The 16,827-nt window shown below is 37.2% G+C and overlaps 1 protein-coding gene across 1 annotated transcript; it reads left to right on the top strand.

Annotated features, from left to right (window-relative positions):
- Positions 1-15,672: 15,672 nt before the first annotated feature.
- Positions 15,673-16,827, top strand: LOC131778437 (adenosine receptor A1-like). Its single transcript, XM_059094853.2, has one exon. The coding sequence runs from the start codon at positions 15,673-15,675 to the stop codon at positions 16,825-16,827; it is 1,155 nt and encodes a 384-aa protein (XP_058950836.2).

Here is a 16,827-nt window from a genome sequence, read left to right as displayed (position 1 = left end):
AACGACCAGAGTTAACCAGATTGAAGTGAGTTTGTTGTAGGTATTACTAAGGTCGTTTTACAGAAAAGATATATAAAAAGACTGAGAAAACACAGGTCGAGAGTCCTTGGTGCCTTTAGTAAAAGCGTACTTAAAATACTTTTACCAGCTATAAGTACAACTTGTATAATACTTTTGTTGTTACTCTTAATGTCTCTTCTCTACTCCCGATAGGGTTTTGCAAGGCGTTCAATTGATCCTGTTTACGGAAAAACGGTTGCTATAAGATGCTTTAAAATCGTTCGGTTGATAACCTTTGGTAATTCAGTCTCACTTTATCTTAGTTTTAATGTAAAATAACGATTGAACGGTACTTAGTGGGACATTGAATGAAACTCACCTACCTTTCTTTGCTTACCGGACTGTTACTAGCGGCATTACTAAAATGAGAGCCAGGTACTGTTTTGCCCAACATGGTGTAAAATATTTGCATTACAAAATTTTAATAATTACATTTTTGTTCGTTTGTCATGCCACATGGGTCTGTTTCTTCGTGCCAGAATATGTTTTTCCAATTTCTGTCTAATTATTAATAAATGTTATATTCATGGTTATGTTACTCACGGAATGTTTTCGTTGTACAATTTGGCGAATAAGAAACGCACATTTAGGATGCTTATCATTAGTCGGTACAAAGTTCTTTAGAAAACTGATTTAAACAAAACGAATAGGACCTATTAGGGATTTCGTATCAATTATTATAGAATCATTTCATGAGATCATTGGATTTAACCCAGAAACTGACTACGCTAGCAGGACAGTTTAAATAAACAAAACCTTTATATGAACGCGCTAGTCTAATTGTGCAAATATTCAAATAAATTTCAGAAGTTTAGGTTGCATTTGATTGATTGTTGGACAATTATTATCAATATGTAGCTTAAAAACGTCAATCAAAAATTTGAAAAATTTACTCTTTGTCGAGAAAAACTTTCATTTCGAGAAGTTGAAAGTCCTCTTTACTTTTCTACACTGGGGAGCTTTCTCTACGATATCAGAGGTTTGGGAATTCATATGTCTTGTGTAGTTTTTTTTTAGGTATAACTCGTAATTAACTAATTCAGAATAAAGAGAGACGCGAAAAAAACGAAAAAGAAAGATAAAATAATTGTATAAAGTCAAATACATCATGTCGGTATTAAACCTCCCAATTAAGGGAAGAATCGAAATTGAAATATGAAGATGCGTTTCTTTCATGGTGAGTTATACTTTTAATATGCATGAGAGCAACTTGTACTGAACTTTTGGCGTCACTTTTCACTTCTTTTCTGCACTCCAGTTAGTTTTACAGGTGATCATTTAAAGCTGTATATGACGGAAATAATATATTTGATATGCAATGCTTTAGTATCCTTTCATTGATGCCCGATTTAGAAATTCTTTGTTTTTTTCGATGGTGAGAATAACATTTTAATAGCAGGTAATGAGCAAGTGAATTAAACTTACCTCTGGGTCTTTCCTTGGCGGACTATTTATTGCGATATTGATAAAATAAGAGCCGCATATAATATTTATTTTACGAGATGCAAACAATTTTTATGTTATTTATTAGTTACATGGAGCCGTGTACAGATATAGAAACAAATAGTATAGAGAGGAAATATCTGAAAAAAGGAGATATAAAATGGACGAAATATCTTTTCCACTTCAAATAGTTGTGAAGTATTATGGTTTAACGGCCCCTTTATCATCGCCATTAGGCGTGGTTTCACCTCCTCATATTACCAATAAAGGACGTAAATAAGCAGTTTTAGTTTGTCATAGAACATAGCATTGTTTGTACATGCAAGAATAAATTCCTTCAATTTCAGTTTCATTGTGAACAAAGATCTGGGTTAAGATTTTGTCTCATACACATTCGAGATGCTTTCCATTGCTGGGCATCATGCTCTCTACAGGGTTAATTTTAACAGAACGAAACAGAAAATGTAATGGGAGTTCTTACCAATTGCTGATGAAATATTTCATGAGAATGATAGATTTGTATGAGCCAGCCGGAGAGCGCTGGTTGATAAACGAACCTTTTCATCAGGCCGGTCTGATTTTACCACCATTCATATTCCTTTTTAAAAATTGATACAGCGATGACTTAAGGTAAATTGATTGCAACAAAAGCTAAGCAGAAAAAAAACTGTCTAAACTTGGCGTGAAAAGAGCTTTTTGACTTGATTTAAGAAATCACAGAGTCTAGTGAATGCTTCTTTGCAGTTTCAATGTTTCTTTTCACTTTGCTTACACTGAAAGTTTATAAGTGAATCGAAAAACCTTGCGCTCAATTGATTTACGGGGAAAGCAACCGATAGCGAGACTAGACGAAAACTTACAAATTTTATCCGTTACATTCGTCTTCCCTATTATTGCTCTGTTTTCGAGTTTCTGATCCGAAACAAAACTTTACCGGACCCTCTACCCCGCCAAATCCGCCTTTAAAAATTAGCGTCCTTTTTTTTAAACTGTGTTTAGCGCGGTAATCATAAACTCCTCGATCAGCCAGATGATAGGCAAATATGCTAAAGAATTCTCGATTCTTCAAGGTTACATCAGATTCCAAAATTTTGCGGAATGAGTTCTCGAGTTTACGAAGCGTTAAAAAATTTGTGATCTGAACTTGGAAGCGAATACAGTCCAGTAAGTAAAGGTAAAGAACGTTTACAGCAAGGAGAGTTTACACAGCCACCCATCTATGTACAAATCTTGTCCAATAGAGCATGTGTAGATCAAAGCTCTTGAAACTGTTTACTTGAAGAGAGGTGGCCATTAAAACGCCCGAAAATCCTGTGGTTTAGGAGAGACTCAGGAGGACGATTATTTTTTTTTAACTAAGTGAAAGGGATAATATCTGAAGAGTTAATAGGAGATCAATCGTAAAGCTTCAGTTAAACTTACCGAGTAGTCTATCCTCAGGATGGGGTTTCTTGGAATACTTCTAAAATTCTCGCTGAAATTACTTAAGAGTAATTATTTAATTGTATTCATCACGTCTGTTTTTTTTTTTGACCAATACGGATCAGAATATTTGTATTGCGCAAGTAAATTTTATATGAGATACATCTGTTGCCATAAACAACATCACGGAGGTTGAAATGCAGAAAAAAAAAAAGGAAATTCCTAAAGCGTAGATAAAAAGAAAGTTATCTTTTTCACTTCCAAGGTTCTATTTTGTAACAGTGTCTTTAAAAGATCATGTAATTTTCCGCAAGAATTCTCACCTATTTTTACGTTTAATGAATCATTGAATGAATTAGCAGATCTGTTTATCTGACCACCCAGTTTCATTTTATTTTCTTACAAGCCATTTTCTTTCGGGAGAATTTTCAATACAAATTGAATTTAAATGAAATTCCGGACTGCCACTGAGAATTTTTTTCTAGAAGGCAAGATAACCAAGAAACAGTGGCTAAAAGGAATGATTTTTAGTCGCTAATAACCGGCATTTTGTCCAGTTTGAGGGAACGAGATCATTTTCATTTGTTTCAGTTTAACGTAACCTACTCCCTATCTTAGATTACTATTGTTTTTTACACGGCGAAGAATCATTAATTTTATCATGTATGAAACGACAACAAAACGTAGCGATGAACATGAAGTTCCCGTTAGGGGGTAACTGCCTTCTTGAAAATTGGCTAAATTTTGGAAACGGTGGCCAAACTCAACTATGTGATTCCTTAACCAAAGGTTAGATGGTAATGAACCACCTTTATAAAACCTGTTTGAATTTTATCGTGTATGAAACGACAACAAAACGTAGCGATGAAAATGAAGCTCCTGTTAGGGGGGTTGGTACCTCTCTAGAAAATAAGTTAAATTTTGGATATGGCGACCAAAACAAAAGCTTAATCATGTGATTCCTTAACTAGAGGTTAGATGGTAATAGGTAATCTTTTAAATCCTGTTTGAATTTTCGTCATCGATAAAAGCTGTGTAGAGGCATCACTGAGGACTCGGTTTATTAAGACGACTTTCCAGAACCAAATCATTGCATACACCACGTCTTTCTTGCACACACGCTTAATCACGAGAAATGCAGTCCATAATATCGAACCTTGAGTGTTGTTGAACACTTAAAATAACTATGAGAATAGATCTATTTGATTCTATCTTGGTTTATGAACTAGAAATAGAAACGGAAGGTGTTCATAGAAAGACATTTTGGAACACGATAATAGAAACAAAGTATGGTGTGTTTGACATGCCATGTCTACAACCAAAGGTGGATGATGAGCTCACGTTTATTCACCTTGAAACAAGAACATGGAATTCAGCAAATTATCAGATTTTAAAAAAATCTCGTGAAGGTGTATGCTAAAGAAATTATAAAGCAGTAGATATACCAGGCAATCTAGCAACCTTTGTGGCATTATTTTGTGTTAAAGTATGGAGCCTTCGCTGCAGTTTCTTTAAAAAAATTCTCTAAATGTATTCATCATGTCCGTTTTATTTTGGCTGACATAAATCAAAATATTGCTATTACCAAATCACATTTTATATGTGATACATCTACTGCCATAAAAACAAATATCACGGAGGATGAACTGCAGAAATAAAAAGGAAATTTATAAAGCGGAGATCAAAAATAAAAAGAAAGTTATCTTTTTCACTTCCAAGGTTCTTTTTTCTATTCATTTTCTTCAAAGCAATTATATAAATGTATTCATCGTGTCCGTTGTATTTTGGCAGTCATACCGTATTTCTTCACCTATAAGCCGAGCGATTTTTCAGTATTTGACATAAAAGTTTGGGAGATTTTTTCACAAGAAACGGGGTTCGGCTTATAGTCGAGAGTTTGGGATTCAAAAACAAATATAAATTTAATGTCAATGCGAAATGACCGTAAATTCCGTGACTGCAGCGCTCTTCACTTGACATGCTTTAAAATTGACATGACAACAACGTATTTCTGTCCACCAATTAGATTCTTTGCTTCCCACACATTGAAAGACGATCTCATCCAACTCGGCAAAGAATCTGCTCATTTCACATTACAAATGAAATGTTAGGTCTCTCTGCTATGAAAACCACTCCATCGCTTGCTCGTCTAGTTCGGAACACTTGGGAGCGAAACGGCCCATTTTTGCGCGTTTTGCAGACATCTTAAGCTTGCCAGAAAGAATAGTCGCCTGGTCTCGTCTCCAGCGTCGCACCATGGACTCGCTAAGTCCATAATCTCGAGCGATTTCCGAGCTGTTTTCTACAGCTTCAGCTTCCGCGATAACTTTTATCCTGAAAGCCATAGTATACGAAGAGCGGCGTGCTTTTGGCATTATGAGAAAAATAACGGTGACGAAAGAGATACTCGATTGAAACGTTTGTCAGGTCACAGTAACTGAGAGTATTGTTGTGTTTCTGCAGTCGCCTAGTAGTATTTACATATTCACTGATTCGCTTTTTTTTCTTTGTGTTTATTCTCATTCATTAGCTTTTGTGTTCATTGAGCCATTTCCCAATTTTTCCGTAAGGTTCGCTCACTCAAATGGCCAGTTATAATCAAGAATTTCGCTCTCGGCTTATAGCCGATGGGTTGGCTTTTTCTTTTGGATATCACGAGTCTGTTGGAAGGTATCCAATTATTTCTATTACCAAATTAAATTTTATATGTGATACATCTACTGCCATAAAAACAAATATCACGGAGGATGAACTGCAGAAATAAAAAGGAAATTTATAAAGCGGAGATTAAAAATAAAAATAAAGTTATCTTTTTCACTTCCAAGGTTCTATTTTGTAATAGTGTTATTGAAAGATCATGCAATTTTCCTCGAGAATCCTCACCTATTTTCACGCTTAATGAGTTATTGAATGAATTAGCAGATCTGTTAATCTGACCGCCCAGTTTCATTTGCTCATGCTAAGGTATTCTCTTTCAAGAGAAGTTTTAATATGTTAATATAAGTTTTTAATGAATTAAATGAAATTCCGCACTGCCTCTGAGGATTCTTTTCTAGAAGGTATGGTAACCAAGAAACAGAGGCTAAAACGAGTGATTTTTAGTCTCTAATAACCGGCATTTTGACTAAGTTCAACATGACGGACCGAAAGCATTTTCATTTATTTCAGTTCAACGTAACCTTCTCCGTACCTTATGTTCTTAGATTACTGTCGTTATTTACATGGCGAAGAATCATTAATTTTATCGTGTATAAAACGACACCAAGACGTAGCGATGAAAATGAAGCTCCCGTTAGGGGGTAGGTACCTCTTTTGAAAATTTTTTTAATTTTGGAAACTGTAGCCAAACTCAACCATGTGATTTCTTAACCAGTGGTTAGATGGTAATAAACCACCTTTATAAAACCTGTTTGAATTTTCGTCATCAACAAAAGCTGTGTAGAGTTATCACCGAGGACTTCGTCCACTTTACGTCATTCTTGCACATGCGCTTAACGCAAGATACAATCCATATTATCGAAAGATGAGTGTTGTTGAATACATAAAATAGCTTTGAATATAGATGTATTTGATTCCATATTGGTTTATGAATTAGAAATAGAAACAGAAGAAAGACATTTTAGAACACGATAGTATAACAAAATATGGCAATGTCCACAACCAGAGGTGGACGATGAGATCACATCTATTAACCTGTAAGCAAGAACATGGAATTCAGCAGATCATCAGATTTTAAGATAATTCTCGTGAAATTATAAAGCAGTAAAAAGAATAAAGTATAAAGCAGTAGATTTTTTTTGTTTTATAAATAAAATGGTTGTTCTGAAAATTATTGTAGATTCAAATGATTACACAGTTCGCTTCAAAGAGCTGCTATGCAGCGAAAAATAGCAATATATCAGGCTAGTAAGCTGTTCTTTTTTTCAACATTTGGTATAATTTAAGTCGTCCTGGTTAAGTCTCTGTAATGAATGCACAAGGCACTCCAACTAGAAAAAAAAATTCCTGAATTAAGGTGATTATTCAATCAAAACCCATACTCCTTCGCTCTTCAAGATACATTCAAGAGTGAAGGAGAGAAGGTTGAAATGAATACTCTAAGACGAGTATTGGAAATCCTCAATCCTCAAAATAAGCATATCCTTCTTGACAATGATCTGGCTGATCTTCTTGAAATTAAACGACGTCGAAGTCGGACAACCATTAACAACCTCATGTCTCGTCATCAGAACAACCAGACAGTAAACGAAGTGAAAGTAAATTATATCTCTATCTGTAACTCTAACGAGATTTTCAACGCCTTTGACGAATATTCTTCCACTATCGGCCCCAGACTAGCCCGCGAAATACCTTTAACTTCACACGAAATGTCTATTTATTTAAACAATATTCGTCCAACTACTGCCAGTGTTGTCTTGACTCATCTAAATAGATTGTCAAAAACTAAAGCTATAGGGCTAGGTAATATCTCTGCTAGGTTGATTCGTGAGTGTGCTGATATTATTTCAAGTCCGTTATGCGATCTATTTAATAAATCCCTAATGTCTGACATATTTCCTGACTACTGAATATTTGCCAGAGTGACTCCGTCGTTTAAAACAGGCGATTCATTTTATTTAAACAACTACCGACCTATCTCAGTCATTTCCGCAGTCGCCAGTGTTCGAGAGGATTGTGTAGGATCAGTTATACAACTTCTTAAATCTTAAATAGTGAAGAAATCATCTCTGAACAACAATCTGGTTTCAGGTCTTTACACTCAACCGTTACTGCTCTTCTTGAAGCCACTGACAGTTGGCTGTTTAATATCGATCGTGGCTACGTCAATACCAGTTGGGTGTTTCATGGCGGAGCTCGCAGCGCGCAAAACGCAGCGTAGCCCCATAATTATACGAAATAGTTGTAACCTATCAAGCCGAAAAACTAGGACGTACGACTGTACGACAGACCGTACAAGGTGCTACTTTTAGCATGCACGGCCAACTGTACTACGGGCACTATCTTACCATTACGTAATGGAAGGGCGAAGGAGAAGGTAATGCGCAGGCGCAATTGCGCGCGTAACTTGGACACCCCATTAGTGTGCGCCAGGAAACACCGGCAGATGACAATGAAATGCGCATACTCGAATGTCGAGCTTCAGTGAAGCCTATCTCGGGCACACGGCTAGGCATTGCACTTGGGCTTCACGTGGGCTAGTGGATGTGAAGCCGCGTGAGCAAATAATTTGCAACCCGCGTTTTGAGCATTAAATCAAACTGGTGAGGTTGTAGTTGAACAGTAATTCTCAGTATTTTGCAATTTCTAATCAACTCGCAAAGCAACAATACCGGCAGAGCTAAAGCATTGTCAACGGGAGGAAATTGTTATGATTCAAGTTTGTGGAGAGAGGGTTTTGAGTGAAAATAGGATGAAAAGAAAGAGACTGAGCGACCAAAACAAAAACAAGAAGTAGAAGACGTAAAGGGAGTCGAGAAAAACGCGCAGGAAAGTTAGAGAGGACATCAATACGGTTGAATTACGGTGAAAGGAAGGCGAAAAAGAGCGAGAAAAAGTCAAATAACATCTAGCGGAGAGCAACGCGAGAAGGAAATACAAAGACACTCCTGAAAACAGACTGAGAAGAGATCATCAACAAAGAGAAGCGAACCAGAAAGCTTCCGAGAAAGACGAGGAGATAAGTCGTGTCTTATCTGGATTTTCTCTGACGCTAAGGCCCAGAAAAATTCAAACGTTTTTTAACAATCGTAGTTTGATACTAGCTTCAGTTTATAATTAAAATCACGTTTCCGTAAAACAATGAATTTGGCCTTCATCGCCTAAAAACCCTCGCGCCAGTTCATGGCTCGAATAACATTTCAAAGTGTTCTTATTCTTTAAGGTATTTCTTGTCCTGTCGTTTAGAATATTTTATACAGTCGTGGTGTTAACAGAAAAGAGGTTATCTTATGGATTTTGTCTTACCTAGAAAGCTTTCAAATGATAGCGAACGGCGAGCGCAAGTTTCTACCTCTTTCTCTCTTCAGTCAACTATCGCAGGATTTACTCTGTTTATTTTAAAAAATCGCGCTTTGTCGAAGAAGTGTTGTTTAGCCTAAGAGCGAAGTGGTAGCCTTTCCCAAAATTGAAATAAAACGAGATTGAGTCAGCGATGTCCATGTTACATTAAGTCTGACGCGGTAATTTGATTTTGACACCATTGTCATGTGAGAACCCGTCAAACATCTGAGAATTAAATTACGGACCGTAAAATACGTGGTGCGAACAAACTCGCGGGTAAATGGAAAAATGGAATTAGTTCTACTGCTGAATGAGTGAACTTCATTGTTGAGTCATGGTACTTTTCAGTGCTATTTTTCCATGCTTTCCACTCGATTCGTACGAACTCCAGGAAATAATTTCAATTGTCTCACAAAACATGGAGCCACTCTCTCTTCTCTCAACATCTCGAGGCGTACTTACTGCTCGAGTTATGATGAACATGCTTGCGATACGAAATTTCTTTCCTAATGCTGGAAACTGAAGAATCGATCTCTGAAATCCATAGTCATCACATTTTGCAAGAAGCGTCTGAGCTGTGATCGTGTAATTAAACTGGGTCTTGGCAATTTGAGCTCACAAGCACGCTGGTAAGCACATGGTTAGCGTAAATAATTGTTGTTTACAGTTTTTTAATTCGAGAGCCGTTTTTGAGAGTCCGTTTCTGTAACCTTCTTGGATATATTCAGTTGAATTCATTGAGGTACAATAGGTATCCTCCAAGGTGGATGAGTAGAAGACCATAAAATTATGTTTACTAGACACTTGCACTTACCACAATTATATATTCAAGCAAAAACTGATTACATGATGTCTTTAACCCTTCACACCCTATCGTCAATAGGCATATTCTTCATACTGTCCTCTATACATTTCCTAATGTGTTAGCAAGGAGAATTTGTTTAACAATCAAGAGGTTCTTCAGTTGATTATCATTTCCTTTATTCTCATGACTTTAATGCTTGATTCAGGGATGATATTGTAAAGAGAAATTAGATGCTAGTCACTCTCACGGATTAAAGTGTTAATAACCGTACACATTTTATATGCTCCTCACATTTGTTTGCAACAATAGTTAATGTTGTTAGGAAAGCAAACAAACAAATGAACAGAAGACAGTAAAATGAGGTAAACTGTAAACTCAGTTTACCATATGAAACATCACAGAATACTTAAGAAAATTGGATTGTGCAAGGTTATTTCCTTTATTACCCCTCATGTTTTTTATTCAAATAAAATTTAATCAGTTGTAGCGTTTGCCTGCAATGTGTCAAATTACCAGTGTAGACTTGCTTCTTCTCAGATGTAAGCTGCTAAAAGATAGATGCCTCTTCTTGTTGGAAATTTCAAGTGGATAACTGACTTTGACAACTGGACTTTAAAAAGAATATAACTGTTTAAACCAGTACGAGTATTAAAATCAGAAATTGTGGAGATTAGATTTGCAGTCCAAAGGGGACGTTTTCAATTTGAATTTCAAAAAATGCAATCAATACAATACCCAAATAAAAAACCGATTCATTTTAGAGCAATCGAAGCTTGGGGGTGAATTTTCCAGTAATTGACATTATCATTCATGAGAGACATTCTGTTTGTGTCGTTATTTTTAATTGTATGACATGTTATGACTATCTGCGTGATACCCTCGCGAATGAGGCGTGAAAAAGAGTTCTTGTCTGATGATAATGGTGGTAACCACAAACGTCATACCAGCCAAAACGGCGCTTTCCGGGAAATTGAAATAATAATAGTGCTTGAGTTTGATTGCAGTTTTCCTACATTTCGGCTCTCCATTCACAATTTTTGAAAAGAACCGTCATCAAAAAACACATCTTAACAGCAAATTATTCTATCATTGGAGGTTTCTTTGGCCGTATGTCAAGACTTTCAGGTATTTTCATAATCGTGTTAAACACGTTAAAAAATACCGTATTTTTTCCACGTGTTGATATAGCCAATCATCTGCTGATACGTCACTCGCCTTTGGCGCCACTTGGTCAGGTTGATGAATGAACGGCAAAGCCTTCACGATTCTCGATACAAGTTGTTTGTCTTGAGAATCCTTGAATTATGGCGGCTAAAACACTAAAAAATACGTATTGCTGACAGACAGTGAGGTTCAAACTTTACTAGAAGGGGAAGAAAACCAATATACTAAAAGAAAAACCGAAAGTTACATATTCAGTGGTTTTGGTGTTAGCATTTCTCTCGGTTGAGAATGAAAATCGACAACTGGAAGATTTGTCACTGACTGATTTTGGCCGTTTACCTCAAAGACTTCTTCTGCCGGTAAGGACAAAGTCAATAAATGAGAATTTTGTAAATTTAAAATTACGACCATTGTTGGTTTTGTAATCATGATTCAACCCATTTTTCTATCTTAAGAGTAGGCGCCAACGCACTCTACGATTATTATTCGGGGATTGTCGATTCATTTATTTTCATTCATCAATGAAGTCGCCTTTTCTTCTCAGTAAGGGGCTACTGTGTTTATATGATAAACAAAATAATACATGGTTGCTTGTAGATATGGAATTTCTCTTCGAGTGTTCAACTCGACATCTCACTCGTTCGCTGCGCTCCCTCGTGAGCTATCGAGTTAAACATTCGAAGAGAAATTCCATATCTATACGCGCCCATGTATTATTCTCTATAGAATTTTCTAGCTGTATATTAATTACAGTTTGGCTCACCTGAGCATCCAACCATCAAGGTGCGTGGTTTTATATTTGCTATATTTAAGGGAAAATAATACTTCCGTCTGAGCATGGCGAATTAGAACTTTAAACGTTTACCTGTAGAAGTTCTCAGATTTCCTGAGTCTTCATTCTTACATACTAACCATTTTGTGAGAGACTTCAATATTTATACGATCACTCGTTCTATTGCCTAAAAACACCAACTATACCACAACATTAATCTTGACGACAACTTCAAAAATCCCAATCATAAGCAACAAAGAGATACAGAAAAAATGAACGTTCGCCCTTTGCGTCCAAAGAACGTATGGCCTGCGACTCCCTCTCAAGGAAAACAACATAGAATGCTGCTATAGTTTCAAGAAAAGATGACAAAAACTCTTCCCATTTGTGCCGCGTTTTTTATTTCTATATTGAGCCCTATTGACCATTTTATAAACACAATCAATCCAGATTAACCCTTTAATGAATTAAAACCCTTAACCCACCAATATTTTCAATTTACTCGAGTAGAATTACTAATTCCATCCCGTCCATTTTGTGTATTGCTGCATTTCTACCTTGAGCCTATCTTTACAGCCTAAAGAAAAGATTAGAAATTATTGCTATTTCTGCTATTCTGGCTTTTATTCTTTGCCATACTTTTAGCATTGAAAATTAATATTAAAGAGAATGTGAGCAAGAACCCCTATCCAAGTTACCTGGTGTAGACAAAGTTGGCGAGTTTCATTCCAACACCAAGACCGTTGTCATCTATTTTGCATTTGGATGATACCCCATACTTTTTAAAATCCTGCACTTTTCCATCACTTGTTGTGAAACACCTGTTCCTGTTCTTTACAACAGATAAAGAAGATTAAAAATGGTTGGGATCAAGATCACAGTCTTGGTGTGGGCATGGCTCTCGAAGTGTGAGGACGTGTCACCCCGTGCTCCGCTCCTAAAACTCTTAAAAACCCTGGCGAGCATGAGCAAGAATCTACGTTCACATAAAGTGTTCTAATTATTTTACAAATTGTAATGTGTTTGTTATTTGTTTAAAAATCCTATAAGTTAGCCAGGGAATACCTATTTGGAAAATAAAAAAGTAAATTTTATGATAGGGACCGGACATGGCAGTCGCAGGAAAGGATGCGAGACTCCCTCAGTAGAAACTCCGTCAATATGTTCTCGGAAATTTTTCCAGCAAAAATTCTGTCATGTTTGTGTTTTTATATATGTGTATTTGTGTGTTTTGCACGTTGCAGATCCTTCTTAACCTTTACATCTGTTTTAGAAATTGTGAACAGCCTTCTAAAGACTGCTCTCCCTTCAGATTATTACTGAAGACGAACTACGATGGGTTCCTATGATTTCAAAATGTTATCTTTGAATGTAAGAGGCTTGAGTAACTTTAAAAAGGACGTTCAATATTTGCATGGTGTAGAAAACAAATGTAAATATAATTTTTCCTCGAGAAACGCATTCCACGCGCGATGAAGAGAAACAATGGGAAGCTGTACAACAAGACGCATAATAAAGGTCTTGATCTGAAAGAGCCACAACTTTCCGACTTCTATAAGCCGAGTACTTCGCAAAAGCAAGGTGAAATGATCTACGTCGGAGGAATGGCTTTGGCATTGGGATCGGCCGCCAGTCGTTTCGTTGAACACAAAATGGAAAGAAAACTTTCAGGAATCTGGTATGGCCCAAAAGGTTTTTGGAGGGAATTGCTGTCAAGAGGTTGGCTCAAGAAACCTGAGTTTCTGAGGACGTTGCAAAGCTTTGGCTGATAAGGAAAGCCATCTAACAGAGTTATTTGCTTGCCCCAAAGCATATCCCGAGACTAACTTTTAATGTTGAATCTCAAATGTAGTTCATCAAGCCGATCTTCTTTTCCTTCCTGATAACAGGCCCCCGAGAGGTAAGAAAGTCTGCAAGTATGCATTGACAGTTTTGATGTTGCAAGCAGATTCAAGGCTGCCGAACCTTTCACTTCAAATAATTCTTCGGAGGTCTCGAAGGCTCTTCAGACAATCTATAAGCGTGGGCAATTGAGGTGGCTGAAAGTTCTTATGTTTGATCCTGGACGTGAATTCGTGGGTGAAGTCACAAGAGAGATGACAAAGCATGATGTGAGGATAAGAAGAGGGGATGTGAACGTTCACAGAGATCAGGGAATCGTCGAGTGATTCAATCGAACTTTGGGTGAACGCCTCTTCACTTTCCAATACAGTCAGGAGATGAACTCCATAGAGGGAAAGAGATCAACCGAATAAGTGAAGAGGCTTCCAGAAGTTGTGTTGGCTTTGAATATTGAAGTGACCAGGTTGACTAGAAAGAAACCTATGGATGCCATCAAAGATAAGTCGGTTGACGCGAAGAGTTTAACGACCTATTGAAGGCCTGTTGGCTTTAAGGAAAAGAGATCAGATTCTTCAAAGAATGTCTATGCCGTTAGTGAGCCGGAAGGTGATCAGAGGCGAGTCACCGATCCAATTTGGGCTCTGAAGGTCTTCAATATCGAAAAATTACTTATGAAAAAAGGCGAACCTGTTCTCTATTGTCTGAAAGATGGGCCAAAGCGCGGTTTCGTCAGAGAAGAGCTTCAGATTGTTCCTCCTGAAACTGAGTTGCCTCCTGAAGGAATTCGTTGATTTGAAAAAACTGTTGAAACAAGGTGATTGTTAATGGAGTCCCAAATAAGGTTTACTGTCAGGGAATGGAGACAAGGGATATTTGGGAAGAGGTCTTCAGAAAATGAAGAGTTCAGCTAGCAATTAAAAGGAGGGCATGGGGTTCTGGGAATGTTAAATATCACATCTTCATCCTCTCAGATGCTCAGCTCAACATAATAAACTGTGAGCTTGAAAGCGCGACCTGTAAATGAGATAACTTCTCATTTATGATCGCACTGTTTTGACAGAAGAACAAATCAAGTCACACTAGGACTTCTTCGCAAGAAGAAACAACATTGATGCTGATCCTGTCGAATGATTAAATTCGTTCTGATACTAAAGATTGACAGGTTAATTTATCATAATTTTTCAAAACATGATATGAGATTTCCGCGCTTGTCTCAGTAAGTAGATGCATGATGACAATAGTTCTGGCTCGATACAAAACCAAGGATAAAAAGTGTTTTGGTTGAAGGCAAAACACGTACTCATTGCGATTTTCATAAAAATGGTAAAAAGGAACAGAATCTGTCCTGATAAAGCCGTCACAATCATTCAAAAGCGTTCATAATTACTTGGAGATTGATTTTCTACATTTCCTCTTCTACCAACGGTGGGAAATAAACTGGACCTAGCATCAGACTTTCTATCAGTCATTTATTTTCTTCACCAAAAAAGCAGTTTCCATTTTATATTTAAGTAAAAAAATTACTTCTTCTGACGGAGAAAAGCGAAGAAAGAAACAGCCATCTTTCTTTATCGGCATAATAGGTCAAATTTTCACGGTGAATTAACATAGACTAAGGGAAAAAAAGGGAAGTAAGCGAAAAGAAAGTGTACGATTTGAAACTAGATAATTGGAACAGTTTTCTCGGTTTTGAAGGGAAGAAGAATTTCGTCATTCGAATATTTTTGTCAAATATCTGATGGGTTCGGTAAAGTGCGTCGCCCAATCTTAAAAATCAATTTTAAGATGGTAAAATGCACAAGACTAAAGTACCGGAAAACCATTTCAGTTATTTTTAAGGGATTGTAAGGACTCAAATTGGTTTTCTTAGTGTTCCGTTTATCTGACTTTTTATATAAAAGAGCAGCTGGTATGCTGTTTATAAGTAAAAAACAAGTATTTCCTTGGCAACCAAAGTCGAGATGATTACAAGTAATTCAGAATTCCCTGCCGACTGATAAGGAAAAACGATTGAAGACAGAACCTTCCCTTTCTGTTTCTAAACACGAAAAAGGACTTTACTTTGTACGCTTTGCATTGACGAAGGGCTATCACTCAAACCGACAGCTTTGGAAACTCAGTTGATAAAAACAAGTAAACTTGGTAAACGACACTCCCATACAATATGAACGAGTCTGAATTCATCAAGAACGCCAACGAGACGAGGTGGAGATTTCACTGTTGGTATTATCCAAGCTTTGAGTGGGAACTGGTTGAAACTACACTTCCGTGGTTTATATTTGTCATTACAATTCTTGCAGCTCCCGCTGTCGTCATGCTGAACGTGTTAGAGATTGTAGCTGTGAGAAAGAAAAAACAATTGCAAAGAGTTTCCACCATAATGCTGAGCAGTTTGGCGGTTGCAGACGTTTTGACTGGTGCTGTATCCATGCCGTTAACAGCAGCTGTTGATTTGTTAATAGCTCATCAAACTTTTCTCGACCATGTATGTATAGTAGACTTCTTGGGCGTAACCGTGATGTTCTCTGCCTCTCGGACAGCACTGTCTCACTTGACAGTAATTGCTTGGGAAAGGTACATGGCAGTCTGCAGATGGACGGACTACAAAACGATCATAACAAGAGGCCGGGCGAAGAAACTTGCTTTATTTGCTTGGCTGCCTTTCATGATCGTAACTCCTTACTTCGTTTTAAGAGGGACTAGCAGGGATGTTGAGTGGTTTGAAAATGTAGATATAATCGAAGGAATGTTTTGGGGAGTAGCAGTAGTAACAGCTATCGTATATTTTTATGTTAACGTGTACCTTGAAGTGCGAAATCGAAAAAGGAACGAAGTCATCGATGTTAACGCTTTACTTCAGGCAAAACAGAGCGCTAAAGTGGCTAAAACGACTGGTCTTATAACCGGAATAGTAATCCTCTCGTTTCTTCTACCTTCAATCGTAGCGATTTTAGGAAACTTTTTCACAATCATGCGTAACACTTGGTTTTTCCGATTAACCGAGACATTGATGCAATTAAACTCATTAGCAAATCCATTGGTTTACTGCTATAGAGATCGCCGCTTTAGAAATGCCATTCTAGAGATGTTACGATTAAAAAAGTCAGAAAAATTCATTCCAAACGACGGTGCCACTCGAAGATTAGCAGCTTCAGTAAAGAATCCTTGCTCACCAGATCTTCCTTTGCGAAGAACAGCATCTTCCCCTGGTTTTGCTGTGGTTTTAGAATCCGTGGGAACGTCTAATGGAACAAGGCCGAAAAGATCCATGTCAGCTCCATCGCTTGGATTAAGAAGCACCTGTGTAGGTGTTGTATAA

This window comes from Pocillopora verrucosa, chromosome 10 (genome assembly GCF_036669915.1).
Source record: "Pocillopora verrucosa isolate sample1 chromosome 10, ASM3666991v2, whole genome shotgun sequence".
NCBI lineage: Eukaryota > Metazoa > Cnidaria > Anthozoa > Scleractinia > Pocilloporidae > Pocillopora > Pocillopora verrucosa.
Note: the sequence above shows the minus strand (reverse complement) of the source record. Positions and strands in the feature narration are given on the sequence as shown.